This window comes from Eublepharis macularius, chromosome 14 (assembly GCF_028583425.1).
Source record: "Eublepharis macularius isolate TG4126 chromosome 14, MPM_Emac_v1.0, whole genome shotgun sequence".
Taxonomy (NCBI): Eukaryota; Metazoa; Chordata; class Lepidosauria; order Squamata; family Eublepharidae; genus Eublepharis; species Eublepharis macularius.
This window is the reverse complement of record NC_072803.1, coordinates 25,895,461-25,916,916: the sequence shown is the minus strand read 5'-3', so window position 1 is coordinate 25,916,916 and position 21,456 is coordinate 25,895,461. Positions and strand designations below refer to the sequence as shown.

General features: G+C 43.7%; 1 protein-coding gene across 1 annotated transcript; it reads right to left on the bottom strand.

Annotated features, from left to right (window-relative positions):
* Window positions 1-2,120: 2,120 nt before the first annotated feature.
* LOC129342676 (uncharacterized) lies at window positions 2,121-16,284 on the bottom strand. Its single transcript, XM_054998561.1, has 2 exons — window positions 16,154-16,284; window positions 2,121-8,894 (listed from the first exon to the last, which is right to left on the bottom strand). Exon 2 carries the CDS (start codon window positions 8,882-8,884, stop codon window positions 7,784-7,786), a length of 1,101 nt encoding a protein of 366 aa, XP_054854536.1. The 5' UTR covers window positions 8,885-8,894; window positions 16,154-16,284; the 3' UTR covers window positions 2,121-7,783.
* Between the last annotated feature and the right edge of the window lie 5,172 nt (window positions 16,285-21,456).

Below are 21,456 nucleotides of genomic sequence, written 5' to 3'. Positions count from 1 at the left end.
AGGAAAGAAACATAGTATAGTCCGATCTCCTCAGATCTCGGAACCTAAGCAGGGTCAATACATGAATGGGCGACTACCAAGAAAGACTGCAAGGAAGGCAATGGCAAATCACCTCTGCTTCTCTCTTGCCTTGAAAGCCCCTTGCTGGGGTTACCATAAGTCAGTTGCAACTTGACAGCACATTCGTGCATAGAGTCCAGAGGTTTTGCACAGAGATATGGGATCATTACCCTGTCCTACTGGATTCTAAGGGTGAAGAAATATGTTTTTGGAGCAGGGAGGCTGCTGGGGAGACTCAGTGTTCAAAGCAAACATACTGCATTTCTTTGGAATATTCATCCAACTCCCTACTACTTAGAGCAATCGAGGGCGGAAAGGTGTATTTAACAGGTAAACTCCTAGCACATCCTTCAGCAACTATGCAAGCTCAGCTTCCTCCCAGTTTCACAACTGATATGACAGAAAAGCCTATGCATATTGTTGGATAAGTATTGTTGCAGAGTAGAATTTGCACGGCAGATGAAGAATCATAGACCCGTGCGTTCAGCTTCTAGAATAAGTGTTTACTACATATAGGGAAAAATAGGGTACACTGGAGATAAAATAAAGAATAGTTAACTTAGCTCCTTCCTCTTTACATCCTGATGATCTAAAGTTAACAGTCTAACTAACTGGAGAGAAATGGCATCCTGAATAAAGGAAAGAATGTCAATTGCCTCTCAATAAAACTGGTCGGCCAATAACCAAGCCTAGATCTGTTCATTAAGCATGCAACTCCCCTTCTACCCTGGCAGGAAGAACAATTCAGCATCTAATTGGCCTCAGGCAAACTAGTTGTCTCTAACTATACACAAACTAATTAACTCTTTCATGACTGAAGAGAATGACACGTGTAAAAATCCCAACATATATTAACAAAATGTGCCCTTTTATTGTTAAAAGCATTGCACCCATATTCAATCATGTCATTTTTAAAACGCATAGCATCTCCTGGTATTAAGCGTTTTTTAAAAAAAGACATGAATACTAGCCAATCAGTGACATGCTCTGCTGGTTGCAAACTTGCAGAATTGCCTCAAAGCTCGAACCCAGAAAGGATGGCTATGCCTGGCTGCCACAGAAGATGCAGTGCTCTAAAAATGTGTCACTCTTTAGCCTTAAGTAGAGATTCTCTATTCCTTTGGTCTGCAAGGCAAACCCATCAGGACCGTATTAACCCATGGCCTGGCCCCTAGGTTTTCAGGTATTTCGGGCCCCCTCTACCACTTCAGTCTTTTACCTCACTACAGCCGAAAGACTGACCCTAGTACAGTAGGTACTAGACTGCAGTACATAGCCCTATATCCATTCTGAGGGTTTCCGGAAGAATTCTATTCACAGTTTTTTTAATATTTTTATTGCGCGAGTAGAACTCTTCAGGAAAACACATTTTGGGGATATAATTGTTCAATACTGTAATATTTTGAAATGAATAAAATTTATATGTACACGTATTGTAATAGCACAGAGTGCAAAGTGCCTTAAACTATTGGGAGCCCTAGGGCGCAGGTAACAGTGCCTCAGCAAAAAAAATTGTTGGTCCCCTAGTCTCTAAGGGGCCCTTAGGCTTCAGCCTAGTCAGCCTTATGAATAATACAGCCCTGAATCCCCCCGTGATGTCCTCTTTAATCAGGGATCTCATTCCCCCGGTGGGAGTGGGGGATCCCCCACTTTCACCTTCTGCCCCCTGCCTCCACTTACCTGGCTGGCAGGGGAGGAAGGCATGGGAATGGGCCTTCCAGGTACACTCCTGGGGTGGTGCAACGTCACTGACAACATCATGTCATCCCAGGAGCCCTCCCACACTTTGCTGTGGGCCGATTTGGACCCCAAATGGGCCAAACTGGGCCCGTTTGAGACCCAAATCAGTCTGCTGTGAAGTGGTGCCTACATGGTGACATCTATACTATTCAACCTTGTGAGAATTTATCTCATTAGCGGAGCAACAACAGAGACCTTATTGGATCTATGTAAGACAGAACCCCTTGAAAAAAAAATATCTTTATAGTACCATGAAGTATGTTCGATCTAAGTATTTGATCATTACCAGCAGAAAACTTTCTGTGAGTTAATGACATCTGTTCAAATAAGACAATTTTTTTTTATTAGGCGAGAATTGGAAACGCAAATACAAATACAAATGTGAATTGATCCAATAACTACTGAAAAAATGCATGGAATGAAAATCAAATCTCCTAACATTTTTCAAATTTAACTAAATACATGAAGTTTAAGGAAAGTCAGGTTTTAGATGACCATTTCAGAGTGCTATGCAAAGCCTGGAAGCAAAACAAACACAAAAATCCTACCTAAATCTTCTCTGACTGAGCTGCCAAATAAATCCTGACAGGTTAGCCTTTTGCAAGACACTTTTTATAGAGAAAGTAACAGAAGCAAAGATAAATATTTCTAACTTTAACAGGTCATTGTCCTCTAGATAAAAAAGATTGGTCCTCAAAATGATTATGAAAAAAGCAGCAGGTTCATTTAAACTACACCTTAATAAAACTTATTAATTTTTCAAAGCAAAGTTATAGAACGAAAGTTTGACACTTGTTCACAATTTAAAAAACAATAAATCTACATTTTGTTCAGCTGCACTAACAAGCTTTCAAAGTCAAGGGCAATCCTGCACTTTAATCCTTACCAGCTACTGAACTTCTACAAAGGTATAGAAACTACAAAGAACATACATGATTAACATGAATACGCATGTTAATCATGCTTTTCTGGGAAAAGAGGTGGTGGAACTCACTGGGTACTATATGTGCGCATGCAAAGTGCACGTGCACTTCCGGGCCCACATGATGACGCCACTTCTGGAAAGTGACGTCATCATGCAGGCCGTTGCCACCCTGGGAGCGCTCCCATGCTCCGCAGGAGACCCTATTCAGGCCCAAATCAGCCTGGTACATGCTGCTGTCATGTGGAAGAACACTCCCCTGCCTGGCAGCAGCTCAATACTGGCCGTTTCGGGCCAAATTGGGCCAAATCAGGGCCCGAATTAGCCTAGAACGGGCTGCTTCCATGTGGGGGAACACTCCTTCACCCGGCAGTGGCCTGATCCTAGCTATTTGGGGCCCGAATTGGGCCAAAATGGGCCCAAAATGCCTGGATCGGGCCCAAATCTGCCTAGAACGGGCCGCTTCCATGTGGGGGAACACTCCACCCAGCAGCAGCCAAATCCTGGCCGTTTCGGGTCCAAATACTCACCAGTCACATGGATATTTTTAAGAGGTGCCGGAACATCGTTCCGCTGCATTCCAGTGGAACAAAACCCTGTGACAATGTATACTTAAAGTCATTGGATATGTGACACCAGTACTATTTTGCTGACCTGAAAGGGCCCAAGAAACTATTATTTACCCCCCATTGAGGAAACTGACGTGTACTGATGGGTGATACATTAGTTTCCCCTCTCAGGAAACTGGATGCTTCTTGAGATAGTTTCAGGTCAGAAAAAAACTGTACAGGAGGGAAGGTCCAAGCCCTCTTTTCCCACATACCATGGCTCTGATCCACATAGGGCCCATACATATCTGGGAAGCATTGAATTCCCAGAAAATGAGGGTGACCTGACTTGGGGGAGCGCCTAGACAAACATTTGACATTAGACCATCAATGGCTTGGAGTTAAATGCAGTTTCTTTACTTCTCACTCCCTCCAATATCCAGAAGATGGTGGTAGTGTGTCACTCACAGCCGTCACATTACTGAGTGAAGCATTATTTCATATACTAAAAATATCACACCTTTATTATTAATTAGGTCATAATGCATTCTTTCAAGCAGCTACACAACAATCTGGGTGCCTAGTGGCCTCATTTTTGCACAGCTATGTGACATACTTTATGTGGAATGATAATACGACAAGAGACACCTGGTCCAGACTCATGGGACAGTTTACAGCATAATGTGTTTTCTGCACCTCTAGTGTTTTATTAAAACTAGAATATCATAGAAGTATTCAATGGAGCAGTTAATCATTGTCTGGGATCAGCCCCCTCCCCTTCCCAAGCCAGGCTTAGCACAAGACTCACTGATACTCATCATCACCATCCAGCAGGGGAGAAGGGCATACCCACTCCAATGAACAGTGCTCTGGTTCTGCTCAGGTCCTGATCCTGTGACCCCAAGTGGCTGCTGCTAGTCCAGGGGATAGGAACATGGTGAAGGGCTGGGAAAGGCCACCTGATTGGTCAGCTTCACTTCTGGCCTCTTTTCTTCTCTGGAGAGGTCAGGAGGAGCAACTGGTCATGTGTGACTCACTGCAGCAGCAGTGAGAATAAGTAGGTCAATGAGAACTCTCTCCCACAGGCTCAGGAAAAAGGCCAAGTAGAAGAGGAGGAATCAGGTGACAGGAACTCCCTCCCCTCTTCATATCTGGGGTCTCAAGCTAGGGGCAACCAAAGGAAACTTGTCCAAAGTATGGGGTCTGAACACACACACACCAGCCCCACAATCATGATTCTGACAAAATCTGTGTGATAGTACTTGGTCCCGCATCTTGTTATTCTGTTTTGTTTTGTTTTTGAACAAACACGTATCTCTTTTTCCTTGATCTTAAACACCATGTCCCAGTCTCTAAATCCGTTCTTTTGTAGATGGTAGTTCCGAGTCTTTCCTATATGGAAGGTTATCCTTCTTACTGCCCTTAAAACATATATGGTACCTTCTAAATCATCAAAGGTAATAGTTCTTTTTAAGATAACAAAATTAAGTCAACAGCAAATTTAACAATGTGGATCTAGGGCTCCCTAAATCTATTTTGGACTGGTTTCTGAATGTGTTGAAAACTAAAACCATTTGTTCACATTGTCGGTCTACCATCGTGGGAAGAAAGTAGGGGGATGAGATCTGTTGAATCTCCAGGGCCTCTCGTCATCTTCTGATAAAACTGAACATGGAATTCCTTTGAATTTTTTTTTTTGATTTGGAGATGGGAACTTTATAGCAGTTCTGCTCCTTTTATGGAACATTTCAGAATGTGAAGCTGTTGGGCCATATTTCTTGCTTGTAGGAGTTATCTTGTGTGGTCCCTTGAGGGGCAGTTTTGTCTCCCATGTTTAATAGGTAAATGAAACTGCTAAAATGTTATTCAGGGGTATGGGGTTCAATGTCATCATTATGCTGATGACACCCAGCTCTTTATCTTAACAACTCCAGAGGAGATGGTGATGTTCATGGAGCTGTAAATACATTCTGAGAAGACCTTGATTCAGTGGTAGAGCATATTTTTTGCATGCAGAAGGTCCCAGATCCAGTCCCCCTGGCATCTCCAGTTAAAAAGCTCAACTAGCAGGTGATATGGAAGATCAGGGCTTTTTTTCAGTTGGAATGCGGTGGAACGGAGTTCTGGAACCTCTTGAAAATGGTCACACGGCTGGTGGCCCCACCCCCAATCTCCAGACAGAAGGGAGTTTAGATCAGGGGGCGGGGCCACCGGTCATGTGACCATTTTCTCTGAGGGCAACCCACTGAGTTCCACCACCTCTTTTCCCAGAAAAAAAGCCATGTGGAAGATCCTACCTGAACCCCTCAAGAGCTGCTTCTAGAGAAGACAATACTGACCTTGATACTCCAATGGTTCAATATAAGGCAGCTTTGTGTATTCCTGTTGAGGGCCAAAAGCTCAGTGATAGAGCAACAGCATTGTAGGCAGAAGGTCCCAGGTTCAATCCCTAGCAGCTACACTTATAAGAAATAGTATTTTGGGTTGGGGCATTTGGATCCCATTGTGCCTACAATGACATCACAAAGAGGGAGAAAAAATAATTTTCCTAAATGATAGACAAGTAAAGGTTGCCTAACTTATCTGGATTCAGTCATCATTAGTATCTTCCAATTTCATGTTCATTTCACAGAATTACTTATGAACAAATCTATTGTGTCAATGAAATATAAGGGACGTGTTGGGGATCCTTCTGAAGAAGCTTACACCCTGAAAGTTTTGTTGGTCTCTAAGATGCCACTGGACTCAAATCACGTTGGGGATCCATGACAGAAACCCAAAGAGTAACCATGCAAAGAGGCAGGCCCAGTATGGATCTGGCCAGCTCATGGGGGGAGGGGTCATATTTTCATACTGTGCCATTTTGTATTGAAAATACTTCTTTCCTACAAGCTATTTTATATCACAAGATATACAATCAAACACAGCCCTAAAAGAAATTAGTAAACATGGCAGCCAATATGTAGCAGAGGTGAAAACTCTTAATGTTACTCCACAAAACAGGTGCGCAGGCAAAAATATGTTCTCCACAAACAAATTTACACTACATATATCTTGTTCCTTCAGAACACGGGCTAGATAGATAACAACATCGAGGCTTCCTCTTTGTTAGCTAGATCAAGCACAACATAGAAGCTTCATCTTTTGTGTGACTTCAGTGTGTCAGGAAACAGAAGGCAAATGTGTCAATCGGAAGCAGCGAAGGGTTGGCCAGACGTACAACAATGCCTGAACTGAACTTTTCCTCGTCAACCTTATAATGCTGGTGTGAGTTGCTGCACTTTCCAAGCTGTTACTGCCAGTAACTGCAACGGTAACGTATGCAGCAGCTTCTCCTTCCACATACGGCATCTTGGGTTTGGCTGTTTTAGAGTTCTGTGGCTTGTTATCATGATGGTTCCAGGGACCTCCTCCAGCAGCTGACCTCCTGACACCAGCCAGTAGTGTTCTGTGCATATTTTGTGGACCACTCGTTTCACAGCTCTGCCTGCCGTTTCATCAACTGTTTGATTCCAGGTGGGCTCCCTAAACTTCTCCAGTGTAATATTCATGCAGTCTCTCACAAAGACATCTGACGAAAAAGGCTGGCTGTAAACTCAGTCGAAATAATTGTTACTATTTTCATAGAACCAGAGTTGTTAAAATGAACTATAATTTGATTTGGTACTATGTAAGAGAGGGTCAATAATCACTCCCTTTTTAGTGCTTACTACTGTATCACTTGCAGCATCTCTGGCTTGGGTATTTCCGCGGTTTGCTGTCATAATGGCTCCAACCGCCTCCTCTTGCAATGCCTGACAAGTGGTACATTTCATACACCACTTGAGTCACAACTGCGTTTTCTTTCCCATTGGCCATTTGGTTCTGGTGGCCTCTCACAGACATCCCCCAAATGGGCTGGTTGTATTGTGGGTACCACCACCATTCCTCAGCAGAGTTGTGAAAATGAAAACACAAATTAGATGTGGTCAGGGCTTTTTTTCTGGGAAAAGAGGTGGTGGAACTCAGTGGGTTGCCCTCAGAGAAAATGGTCACATGGCTGGTGGCCCCACCCCCTGATCTCAGACAGAGGGGAGTTTCGATTGCCCTCCACGCCGCTGAGTGGCATGAAGGGCAATCGAAACTCCCCTCTGGAGATCAGGGGGCGGGGCCACCAGACATGTGACCATTTTCAAGAGGTTCCGGCACTCCATTCCACCACGTTCCCGCTGAAAAAAAAGCCCTGGATGTGGTCCTTCTCAAGAAGTAACTGCTCACAGCTCTGGAAACAACTGATGCTGCCAAATGCTTCGTTTGGGGTTTCTTAGGATTCTATAGCTTACTGTCATAATGGCTCCAACTGCCTCCTCCTATATGGCTAGGGAAGCCAATATTTATGGAATAACCAAGGTTTTGTGGGGGAGGGGGAGGCGCTGGATACTTGGGGGTTTTACTTGAGGAGAGGAGAGTTTTAAGGGTAACCAGTTTTTTGTGGTGGGCCAGGGCTTTGTGGGTAGACAAGGTTGAGCACAGGTTAAACAGGGTTGTCAGAGTAGTTTCCTGTGGGGGAGCCATGTTCGTATAGGAAGGAGTTGCGCATTCTTTGGAGGAGCTCACGTGCTCTTTGGGGAGAGCCAGACATGATTTCAGAGATACTAGGCATGTTTTTCAAAAAGTTAGAATATTTCAAGTAGATAGGGCTGTGCGGGACATAAAGTGGATGGTGGTGGGGTTTTCCTGTAGGGGAGCCAGATATGACTGAGGAGGAGCCATTTTTGTTCCGGGAGGAGTTACGCACTCTTTGAAAGAGATCACGTATTCTTTGGGAAGAAAACATGATTTGGGAGACATTAGGCATGTTTGTGACATGATCAGTATTTTGCTGGTAGGCAGGGTTGTGCTGGTGGTCAATAGGGTTGTGGGGGTCATTTCCTGTGGGGGAGCCACTTTTGTTTGGGGGGGAGTCACGCAGTCTCTGAAGGAGGTCACGCATTTTTTGGGCAAAAAGCATGATTTGAGAGACATTAGGCATGTTTGTGAAGAGGTCAGAATTTTGCGGGTAGGCCGGATTGTGCTGGTGGTCAATAGGGTTGTGGGGGTTGCTTCCTGTCTGGGAGCCACTTTTGTTTGGGGAGGAGTCATGCACTCTTTGAAGGAGGTCACGCATATTTAGGGAATAAGGCATGATTTGGGAGACATTAGGCATGTTTGTGAAGAGGTTAGAATTTTGCGAGTAGGCCAGATTGTACTGGTGGTCAATAGGGTTGTGTGAGTTGTTTCCTTTGGGGGAGCCACTTTTGTTTGGGGATGAGCTATGCACTCTTTGAAGGAGGTCATGCATTTTCTGGGCGGAGTCACGCATGATTTCAGAGATATCAGGCACGTTTACAAAGAGGTCAGGTTTGCTGAAGGACCCAATCTTGTTAGAACCAAAATTGATGGAGGAGAAATTAGGCCTTCTGAAAGCAGGCTTCCTGGGGAAGGAACCAAAATTGCCGGATCCAACCTTTGTTTTGCTGGGAGAAAACCTCCAGCCGGATCTGAATCTGACCCTTGGTTTTCTGGAAAGGGAGTCATCACTCAGCAGCAGGATAAACAGAATTGCTATCCAGCAGGTTTCCAAGGATTTTCTCATGACAATTGTTCTGTAAAGCAAAATGAGAAAGAATCTTGTTTTAAATAACAGCCTGATATTTGTCACACACATTGTACCAAACAGTCCCCTCCAAGCAGATTACAAAAGGGCTTTCACTGAAAAAACATTGGATGTACTAATAAACAGTAATCATAAAAGGCATCATACAGCCATAAATCAAAACAAAACATAAGAAATCTGAAGATGGACATTCAGCTACTTTCTTCTTTTTAATATATGTAACAATGGCTACTGTTTTAGAGACATTTGAAACAGCATCAAGCATAAGCAAAGTAATTGAAGATGGGAAAACTATTAGCTGAAAATTTTAGCAATCAAATCCTACCTCATGCTAATAAGGAAGTTTATGAATATGGCTATATCATAAGCCCCTCTCATCACCTGCTTCACATACAGAAACATTGCCTGGCTAAGCAGAACAGACCCCAACTCGGCTGGCATTGGAAAATTACTAGACTGTGAGTCATAGGTGAGGCTGACTAGTTGCCTCGCATCATGGAGATGTGCAAAGATTTTTAAGACAAAAAGAAGTCTTCCAGGAATTCCTGAGTCATTCTCACCGACACCCTTCCAATCTTCCCACTTCCTCATTCCTAATCAGCGTTAATTAGGGACCTGAAAACTCTTCCCTTCCACCAATCATGGGTCATCATTCACTATTTTTACCTATAGTTCTGCCCAGTTATACACAACCAAGCCTCTCTCAATTTATTGTCTTACCTCTGGAGATGGCCATAAAGTTCTTGTTTGGGGTAGTGTGGAGCGTACACATCCTGCCCCAGGGTATGCTCCACACTATAATTGGGCTGCTGTCCACCATAGCTGTGAGTGTGTTCCTTGGATCCACTTGCACACTCTCAGATGCGTGTCTGAACCCTCTTCTTCCTCCTGCAAAGCACTGGCCGCTCAAGCTGCTACTCTATGAAATACTCTATCGCCCAACCCCGAAGCTGCTTTCCCTTTTCCTCACTGCCTTCCTAGTCAGCTCTGTGTGTGTGCCATGTGTGTTGTGTCTTTGCCTTGCTATTTCCCCTTAATAAAAACCTTTCCTGTTGAACACCCACCTGTGTAACAATAAGGGTAACAATATAGCTAAATGAAATCTTCATGCTCAGAGATAATGTACTTCTGAATAAATGTGCAGCAGAACAACTTGCCTCCCTGTTGTCAATTTGAGGTCACGAAAATGATGCCGAAGGGAAGACGTCTCCTCTCCCTTTACCATGGTCCAGAGCCAAATCGAGCCCAAACATGCCTGGGATTTTCAGTTCCCCAAAGTCCCATTAGATCATCAAAGATCAGGGTCAGGTTGCGGAAACCCTGACTCAACTCGCGCCAGATATTTCATTTCCAACCCTTTCCCCAATATTCAAACTAGACATAACATCGCACTGCCTCTGATAAAGTATTCCTGGGTTTTGACCCATGATGCTCACAACACACACAGTGCAAACACAGCTTGTATTTTGGGAAGGAGTACAAGAAGCGTTTATTCGCTCCTCTGGAACTGAATGTCTTCTTGGGCTTTCATTACACAAGACATCTGATGTGAGTCCTAACCCAACTCACAGTCAGACATTCAACAGGGGACTCGACTTAGAAGCAATTGGAGGGGGGGCTTGGAACAGCAGAGCAGCAAAAATGGCTCTGTGGAGGACTGTTTGTCCCATGTATCTTGGGATCATGTGACTAAGGACATGTGGACTCTCGCAACAGGGCAAACAGCCCCCTCCACAGACAATTTTGCTGCCAGAAACAGCATGGGGGGATGCTGAAGATCCTCCAATCGCTTTTAAGGCGAGTCACCGGTTGAATGTCTGATTATTAAACCAGGGAACCCAACCCAACTTTTGTCAGGCATCTCATATAATTAGAACCTTGGAGGAAATTTTGAATTTGTACCTCAAGTTCTGATTGGCCCAGGAAGGTACCTTACAAACTAGAGACAAACCCCTTAAACAGAGAGGTCTAACTTTGCAAATTTTCAGCAAAACCTTGGTAAAGTCTCGGCTAGGTTTTGATAAGATGAAGCGCCTTGGTTCACTTTTCTTGGGTGGGCAGGATGCTTAGACATTCAAAATCAATCTAGCTAGCAGCTGTACTTTCCTGTGCATTACTCATGTTCTGTCTGTCAATTGCTCCCAAATATTGGTGTTTTTCAGTATGTATGCTTAGTCAATAAACTTTTAAATATTAGACCTCTGGTATGGAAGACAACTCTTGGAGAATGAGTTATGCTTTTGTCACCTTTATAAAAAGGTCTGACAAGAAAGTGAGAGTTGGGGGACATATTAGCCTTGTCACACACACACAAACACACTCCCGATTTTACACTCTAATAGGGAAACATACAGACTGTCTAGGAGCACCTTGTATCAATATTGTGGCCAGTCCAAGGGTACAGTCAGTCCAGAAGCGAGTCTGGTATTATATTTCTAAAATGTAAAACTAACAACTGTCTCCTATTGGTGGCGTCTAGTAAAGGCTATCCAAATTAAAAAATAATTTTAAATTAATTTTTTAAAATGGATCAAATTCCTAGCAGCCCTCATGCACAGAACAGGGACCACAAGACAACTGGGAAAAGTGTTAGGAGGGAGATCTGTAAAGGAAACACATTCTGAGGAGTTTGCACAGACACTGCCAAATAAAGTGCTGCCTCTCTAGTTGCAGTGGGAGAATATGAAGTTCAAACATTCATTCTACAGAGTGGCTGGTAATGACCACACGCCAACTTGGAAGCTCCAAGAGCAGATATCATGAAGACATGAAACACCCAACTGACTATGAGTGATTCTGCACATGTTGAATAATGCACTTCCAATCCCCTTTATAGATCATTTGGAATGGATTTTTTTGTGTTCGGAACAAAAAATTCACCTCAAACGATTGATAAAGTGCATTGAAAGTGCATTATCCAACGTGTGTGGAATCAGCCTATGAGGTGACATGTTCCTGCCAGACCCTTTCCTATCTGCCATTAGGCATGATGCAAAGAAAGAGTATAGAAAAAAAATGCCTCCTCTTCCTCCTGTAATATGTCTCATGGATACAGAATTAAGTTGATAAGCAAGAGATTTAAAACAGACAAAAGAAAGTATTCCTTCACACAACGTATTGTTGATTTATGGAATTCACTATCCAAAGATATGGTAATGGCTGGCATTTTGGATAGTGTTGAGAAGGGGTGAGACAAATTCAGGGAGGATAGGCTTGTCAGAGGCGATGAATCATAATGACTAAATGAGAACTCTATTTTCAGGGGTAGTATACCTCTCAGTTCCAGTTGTTTTGGCCTTCGTGTCATTGGCCTTCTCAGACATCTGGCTGGCCACTGTGGGAAGCCGAATGTTGGACTATATGGACTATTGGTCTGACCCAGTAAAGCTCATCTTATGTTCTTATGACCATAGCCATTTTCAGTTGTTTGATTGTAACACACATAAAAGGAGTTTGTACTATCTGCAATCCTTCCAATACCCGGGTCACCATTTCGTGTGAATCGAACAACATGTATTTTCCAGCTTTGATACACATGAATGGAACACTGGCTTTTTTAGATTACACATTCATGTTAAGAAACCTGTCTGCTCATGGAAAAAAATGTGTGTTGCCCTACTGAAACAAAATAGCGACTACGTGTATCAAGTGAATTAAAGATACTGTGCACTCCGATTAACGTGTGGTTGATGCGCCAGAATTGGATGTCTGACAAGGAGTCTTATGAACAAAATTAAGCCTCCATGAGCTTAGATCAGCAGAGGGAACAAAAGTCTTTGATTCATTTCTGGGCTGAGGAATTCAGCTTCCTGTTGAAAGGGGTACAAATCTTAGCTCTTCCACCCCCCACATCTAAACAGGACCAGAGTGGTGATCAGTTGAAAAACAAGAGCAGATCAGAAATCTTGGACAAGAACAACTTGAGTAAGCTAGAGTCCTCTCAAGCTGTTCTTGTCCAAGATTTCTGGTTTGCTCTTGTTTTTCAACTAAGCTAGGGGAGAAATTTATGTGCCGTCTTTCCTAAAACATGAGATCCTCTTCCTGGATTTAGGAAGGTCTGAACATGGGACCTTCAGCCTGCAAAGCAGGCTTTCTTCTGTTGATCCACTGCCAATCCTACAACACAATGCTTTGTTTATGTTGCCGTTATACAATATTATAATGCCAGAAGTCAATGACAGATGAACTTGAGACAAGTGCTGGAAAAGCAAACCCGTCCTACAGAGGACTGTTAGAGATCAGTATACTGTTGGGATTCTCAGAACTGTATTGATCAACCACTTACACAGCTGCCGAAGGTCTAGAGGCAGGTTACATCTTAGCTCTTTTACTAGTTCCTTAACTGTAGCATGCATGTAAGGAAATTTCTAATCACCTCTAAGGTGGAGATAAATCCTAAGAAGAAAATATGAACCTGTCAGGGAATAATTGACACTAGGAGACAGATGGGTATGAATGCCCTTTCAATCCACTTTCAATGCACTTTGCAGCTGGAATTTATTGTGTGAAAAGGCAAAATCCACTTGCAAACAATAACTAAAGTGCATTGTAAGTGCATTATTCAGCATGTGTGAAAGCACCCTTAAATCTCTGTAAATGTTTCAAAGACAGAATGGAGAAGCCTTTGAATGACAGCCTCAGGGAGGGGTTATGAGACTGATTCTCATCCCAAAGAGTGCCCACCAAACAACCGGTAGTAAAATCATTTTATAAACTTCTATTATATTTATTTATTTAATTAAAACATTATAAATTTATGCTTGGTGTGGAGAAAGTGGATGAGTAGAACTCCCCCCCCCTCCACTACACAGCTATGCCCATCCCCATACAATCCAACCATTTCTGCTGCTCACACAGTAAAATGTCATGATATGTTTTGAGACACTTGTAAAGGATTTTAATGTTTATGCTCTCCAACAATGGAGAATTGAAAGTAGGGGCACTCTTTTTCATTATTTATTTACCTGTTAAGTGGCTATAAGGTCACCGCAAGGTGGAGGTCCTTTATAACAGGAAAATGTGAATCTGCTAGGGAATAATTGTGGCCCATCTTGTATAATGTGAGGAGGAACAATTCTCCAACACTGGGCAACTGAAACTAGGGGCATTCTATCACACATACAACCCTATTATCACACCAAGTATTACTTTCTGAGCCCATGCTTTGACAGTGGGTATCTTTCTTTCTCTGCTTGCTGTGGGCTGCAGTTATTTTCTGTGCAATCTAGTAAAGAGTCCAGTAGCACCTTTAAGACTAACAAACTTTATTGTAGCATAAGCTTTCAAGAACTACAGTTCTCTTTTTCTGGATGCTTTACTATTTTGCAACGACAGACTAACTAACTCCTGTTTCTCTGCAATGGCCTCCTGTGTACTGACTTCAAAAGCAACAGTGGCACCTACAAACTGTGCACACTGATCTCCATTTTCTAAAACTTTATAGTGTTTACAGTGCAATCTAAACATGTCTACTCTGAAGAAAGTTCCATTGTGTTCCTGGAACTTACTCCCCAGTTGGGTTCCCTGGGACTTACTCCCTAGCAAATGTGTTTAAGGTCGCAGTCTTAATCTCACAAACATTCAGCAACATTTCTTGTCTCAGGATCAACCCACATACTTGGTGATGCTGGGACTGATGCTCCATTCTACAAACATGTAATTGAGCGGCAAAATCAGCTATGGAAGCAGGGAGAACATATGGATTAGAACTGTGGCAGCAGTGAATTGTTTATTTAATATCTATATGTGCCCAGCTGGTGTGGAGTTTTGGGCTTGGGTGTCACCAATATGCGGATGACACCCAGCTTTATCTGTTGTTGGACAGCCAGCCTGGATTGACACCAGGTGTCCTGGAGCGTGCGTTTGAGGCTGTGGCTGGATGGTTGAGACAAAGTCAGCTGAAGCTGAACCCTACAAATACGGAGATCATGTACTTGAGTCGTGGAGGGATGGTTTCAGGACCCCGGCTTCCTACACTCGATGGGGCAGTGTTTACACTGGCCCCGAGAGTTAGGAGCTGGGAGTGACTTTTGATCCCTCCCTGAAGATGGAGGATCAGATCACTGTGGTTGCCAGGTCTTCTTTTTACCATCTTTGACAAGCCAGGCATCGTCCCGCGACTTGACTAGTGGAGTACCGAATCAGGTTCAAGGTTTTGGTACTAACTTATAAAGCCCTACGCGGACTGGGACCGACGTATCTGCGGGACCGTCTCTCCCCATATGAGCTCCAGAGGACCCTTCGTTCATGTAATAAATATCTATTAAGGGTCCCTGGCCCTAGGGAGGCCCGCCTGGCGTCAACCAGGGCCAGGGCCTTCTTCGTCCTGGCCCCAGCCTGGTGGAACGCTCTGTCTCATGAGACCAGGGGCCAGCAAGACTTGTTAACATTTCACCGGGCCTGTAAGACAGAGTTGTTCCACCAGGCATATGGTTGATGCTAGGCAGTGCCCCCCCCCCCAGGCGGGGTGGTGGTGGTGTTAAACTATATGCCCTCCCATGCAATGTTGTTGTCCATCTTTTTATATTTTTGTTCTGGGAAGAACTGCTGTATGGAACGTCCAAATCAAATTATGTGCTGCCTTGTTTCTTTGCTCTATGTGTGTGTGTGTGTGTGTGTGTGTGTGTGTGTGTGTGTGTGTGTAATATTATATAAATTATAATATATTAAATTATATTATATAAATGTAATTTTAATGATAAGATTTTTATAATTTTAATGATAGTTAAATATGTTTTAAATTGTGTTGTTATCCGCCCTGAGCCTACTGATGTGGGGAGGGTGGAGTATAAATCCAATAAATTAAATTAAATTAAATTAAATTTCTGCCCCAGGTGGGCAGACTCTGCGCCACCTCCCACCATCACCCATATTTTAAAACCTGAAACTTAACACCCCCAGAAGGATTTGTTTCTACTCAGTAGAGCAACGGAACACATGCTGTTTGGTCCTTACTGTGAATGCAAGGGGTGAAGGGAAAAGAGGTCACTCAAGCGCAAGCATGCACAGAGGTGTCAGAAGAAGATCGAGAAGGAGCTGCGGCTTGGCCATTTGTGGTTTTTTGAGGGCCAAGCTACACATGACGAATGACACTTGAACAGCAAGTGTATTTCTCCCTGTTCACTTGCCCTCCACTAAATCCACTTGCCGTTCAAGTGTCATTTGTCATGTGTAGCTTGGCCCTCAGTCTCATCATCTATTAAGTCACATCAACAAATGCAAAAATATGCCTTATTCATTCATACTCACATTCACTCAACAGGAAGGCCAAGCTTTGTTGATCAGTGCTTCAAAGACAGAGGACACAGCTGCTGCTGCTGCTTTTTCTCCCAAATTCTTGCTGTGGGAGCTCTCCTCGCTTGGTTGTTATATTCTCTGCTCCCCGCTCTCAGCTCAGTTCCTGATTTTAAATTCAGATTCATTTTGGATGTAGCCCAATATACCATTGGCACACCCATGAGTATTGTGCAAGATGTTCTTGGCTGGTTAAACTCTTGTGTAACCTCCAAGTCCTGGGGGCCAGGTGCAATTTCTAGAGAAATGTTTACAAATTCCAAAATGTAAATTCAATTTATTTAAATAGAACACAACTGTGAAAACGTTCCCAAAGCGATCAATACTGGTTAACTAACCAGTGTACAGAGAACAGAGTCCTACTCACAATCTACATTGTAGAGGGTGCAGACAGTACTGTGGGTTTGCCCAGAGGCCATGCCTGAAACAGAGTCCCAAATATACAGAAGGCATTCTTGCAAAAGGAGGAACTCTTTTTATGAAGATGCTGGATGAATCCTAGAGCTTGGTCATTGCCCTAAGAACAGTTAGCCTTTCCTCCTGGCAAGACAAAGTGGGGCAGCTTTGTACTAGGGCGATGATCTCAAGCAGTCAATGAAGAGTTCCCCTGTCAAGAATTCCTGCTCCTTGTTCCTCCCAGCATCTTCAGCTCTTCCTAGCCCCCTCCGCTCTCCCAGGTAAAAGTATGGAATCCTCCCCAGCTAACAATTTCAGCTCTGTGTCTGATTTCAAGCCAAAGCTTGAAAACAACCTTTGCCTCTCATACAGCGCTACCTTCAACACACCTCTCTACTTCTCAGTCTTTTCAATTAGCCCTGTCCTGGTTTATACCAACTCTCCAATTAAAGTGGCCCTTTTAAATGCATGCCCTATGCGCCTTTGCTAAATGTGCAGATTCATACAAGCCTATGTACACATCAGTTATCTGTTAGGCTGGTCTGGCCTAAGGTCTATCTACGTATCAGCAGTTTACTAATCAGACCTAGACCATAGGCCCCAAACCCTTTTTTCAGTACAGGCTTACAGGTGTTTTGGCAGTAGGATTGCCAGGTCCCTCTGTCAGCAGAAGGAGGGGCCCCCGGCACCTACCTGCTTCGATGTTGGTCGTGCACACATTCCCAGACCCACACGATGTCATCACGCAGGGTGCGGGCACCTCGTAAGTGCTCCTACGGTCCATGGAGGGGCCAAATTGGGCCCGATTCAGCCCAAATTGAGCCAAATCAGGCCCAAATCAAACTGGATGCAGCCCGATTCACTACGGAGTGTGGGAGTGCTCCTGCACTCCTCAGCAACCTGATCTGGGCACTTGGATCAGGCTGCTGTGAAGCATGGAAGCACTCCCACACTCCACAGCACCCCAATCCAGGTCGATTCAGGCCCAATCTGGGCCAGATTAGGCCCCTGGGAGTGCACCGCACCCCACTGGAAGTGTGCTGTGCCCCCCCCAGATGCACGCCCCCAGGAGGCTCATGCCTCCCCAGCTGGCGAGATAAGCAGGGGCAGGGGATGGAGGATAGGAGTAGGGGATCCCCGCCCCCAGCGGGGGACTGGTAACCCTATTTGGCAGATGTCCAGATGCCCTCGTGTTGATTCTCACCAAATGTTCATGGCTGTTTCTCAGGGCCAAGCTACACATGACGAATGACACTTGAACAGCAAGTGTATTTCTCCCTGTTCACTTGCCCTCCACTCAATCCACTTGCCGTTCAAGTGTCATTCGTCATGTGTAGCTTGGCCCTCAGTCTCTTTGTGGCCCGCTCTTCAGCATTTTTGCTTTCCTTTTTCATTTCTTCAGTCTCACTTACGTTGACCTTAACATCAGCATTCTTTGAACAACCCAAGGCTATTTGAACAAAGCACATTTATCTAACAGCAAAACATCTCATTCCTGTTTTTATCCCATGGCAGAAGGTGGCATTTAAAAATAATCTCCAAAACTTTCCCCAAAGAAAAAAAGACAGATACAGGGATAGACCAGGAATGGGCATCAAAGGGAGGTGAGGGTGGTAAATAGGGACTATTTTAACTATCGCAAAGCCATTTTTAAAAAGCTTGGATTAGATCCAACCAGCTTTTCTACTGGGGAAAAGGAGTCCACCAAATAATCTGGGCTGGGGATGAACGGACAAAAATCGTGGGGAAGAGGCCATAGTAAGGAGGGGAATTGGATGAGATTGAGCAAAAAAGCTGGCTAGATTGAACTCCTTGCCAGTTTTGTGCTTGTTAAATCCAGTCTTCATAGAAACAGCCTCTAGCAGTTTATTGATTGTCTAGAACCAAATATAAAAATCCATTAGAAGCAGCTAGTGCTGCTTTAAGCTAAAAGGTGTGGCTGCATCTTTGGCTTCATCAGCCCCCTGCCAGGAAAGAAGCAAAGAGCTTTCCAGGCTGGTCTATTCTTTTTTCCTTCCCCCCATGTGCATCCCCTCAAGATGCAGCTCTTGCTTCAGGCTAAGGGATGTTGCTGCTCCTTTGACATCATCAGCACCTTCCCAAACAAAGCAGCTTTCTTTTAGGTTGCTGAAGGGCATCTGCTAAAGGCATCCCTTGGTACCCGTTTGGCAGTATTGCTCCACCCTCATGACATTAACCCCACTCGGCTCTTAAGTCCTTGCTACAGAATATTATCCTCCCAGACTATCTTTCAAGTTCCAACTTTGAAGTTCCTTTTCCAACCTCAACACCCAGCTTGGTTCTTGAAAGCTTATGCTACAATAAAGTTGGTTAGTCTTAAAGGTGCTACTGGACTCTTTACTATCTTGCAACTACAGACTAGCACAGCTAACTGTTGGGTTTTAGTTAAGGCATGTTAACTAAACAAACTGCACGCAGAAAACTCTCATCCAAGTTAGAGAACCATCAACTGTTTATTATCTAAAGAAATATATTTACATAAGTTTAGTGGAGAGAAAGAACTAGTAACTGATCTAACTAGCTAGGATAGCTTTAGATTGAAAGTAGGCCATCTCACTCGGGAGGAGACACCATGTTGCCTCTCCTGGTGAATGCAGGGAAGGAGAGAGAGAGGAGGGGGAGAGAAGGGAGGGAAGAAAGTTCCCCTGGCGGGAAGGAGACTGATAGCAGCCTATCTATCTAACTGACTCTATGGTTATTGCCTTCCTTCTTCTCTGCTGGCAGTCCTAAAGGCCTGAGCAAGAGACATTACCAGTCCCTTCTTCCAACGCTAGCTCCTCTGGATCTCTCTCTCTATGATGACATTCCCAGCTTGCTCTTTAGAGGTAACATTCCTATTAACAACTGCATTTAGGGCCAAAGCAGCTGGAGATAAATGCAGTTCCCCACAATTTTTACTTCTTTAGAGTTAAACCAGGATTGCCGTGGTTCCTAAACCTGAACCTGTAGCTAATATAGGCCCTTTTAAAAGGAGATGTTGTCTGCAGCTCCCTCTCACACTCACTCACTCATAGAGACCCACCTCTTTGTTATATCCTCTGGTCTTTGGCACTCAGAGCCATGGATGAATGAATTTATTTTTGATATCAAGGCAGAGTTTCTCAGTTTAGGCAGGTATTTCTCAAGGCACTTTCAAGATGAAGTAGCCTGATTACCTGACTTCTCCAGGAGTGTATTAATTGGGGATCTTTCAAGTTAACTTCCAAAGCTCCTCACACACCCATGACCTTGAATAACAACCCAAGATTGCAGGATAATAATCAAACCCCTCAGAATCTCCTTATACTTGGGGATTCCGCACACGTTGGATAATGCACTTCCAATCCTCTTTATAGATCATTTGGAATGGATTTTTTTGTATGCGGAACAAAAAATCCACCTCAAACGATTAATAATGTGCATTGAAAGTGCATTATCCAACATGTGCGGAATCAGCATCTATAACCCTTTCTATTGATTCCATCGTAAGCTCAGGAAAAGCCGCCAACCCATACCAAACCATTGTCAGCAGATCTGAGTCACACCTGCCATCCATCCCAGTTCAGTCACCCGCAACTAGACCCATCTCCTGGCCTCCATTATATCATTCTGGTATTTTGTCTGTATTCTCCCTTCTAAAAAAAGTTTGAACTGTCCTACAACAGCCTGGATCCTCATCTTCTCACCAGCAGGGTATCAGATACCAAATGTGCACCAGTCAGAGTGTGAGCCAGCTTTCTACCAATTGGCAGCTGCATCCTGCTTTTTTGGCCCAATGCCCAGAGCCTAATTCTGCACCAAATTTGGGCAGTAACAGCATTTCCCGTTTGCAACCAGGTAGATTGCAGGATAATAACCATATAATGTATCATTGACTCGTAGAATTCATTGCCACAAGGTTCAATGATGGCTATCTGCTTAGATGGGATCATCTTAAGAGGTGGTCAGCCAAATTCATGGAGGATAGGTTCATCAAAAGCTGTGGATTGTGCTGACTAAATGGAAATCACAGGGCAGCATACCTCTCAATTCCAGTTTCCTTGAGGACAAGCATAAGTGAGGACTGTGGTTAATTTTCCTCTTCTTTCTATGCTTTTTTGAAGTCTTTCTCCTCACAGTCTTGCAAGAGACAAGACATTTCTGCAGACCTCTCCTGAGCAAGCATGCTGGAGGCGCACCCATGATTTTATTCTCCCATTCACATGCAGCTGGATTACCTGGGCACTTATAATAGGGAATAGTGTTGTTTAGATCCAGGTTATATTTGTTTCTTCTGCTACTACAAAAATGCAAGTGAATGTGAATCAGCTTTAATAAAAGTAAGTTTCATCTGTTGGGATATACTGGCTTGAAGAGTTTTACCTCGTGGGATTCCATACTTCTGTGACAACAACTTTGCAACATTAACTAACAAATATCGCCAATATTATGGAACAGGTCATCAAAATAGGCAGAAGGAACAAAAGGTCTCTGACGCAATTTGGGGCTGAGGAAATTAACTATCCGATAGGGCTGTGTAAGGAAGGATCGGCCAGTTGAATCACAATAACTTCACTGCAACAGTCCAAGACTGCATGAGTTAAAGATTTATTGATGATCCCCAGTTCAGCATCCCCAAATGTTCTTTGTTAGGAATGAAGTCTGTTTTTTAATACCCAGCATATATAGGCATTTAAGCACAGCCCCATTCCCCCCTTCTATCTACAGCGAATCTATCTACAGCAAATGGGAAGGAATCTAGCTACAGTAGATATCTACAGGAATGCAAGCTAAGAGAATGTTTAAGTCAAGGTTATGTATCTATGACAATGGCTCTTTTCTTGCTAAAAGTTCAACATAGATAACATAGTCTCTGCCGTGTC

Bases quoted from the DNA above. Each gene is read 5' to 3' on its own strand.
- LOC129342676 (XM_054998561.1), bottom strand. From the start codon at position 8,884: ATGAGAAAATCCTTGGAAACCTGCTGGATAGCAATTCTGTTTATCCTG.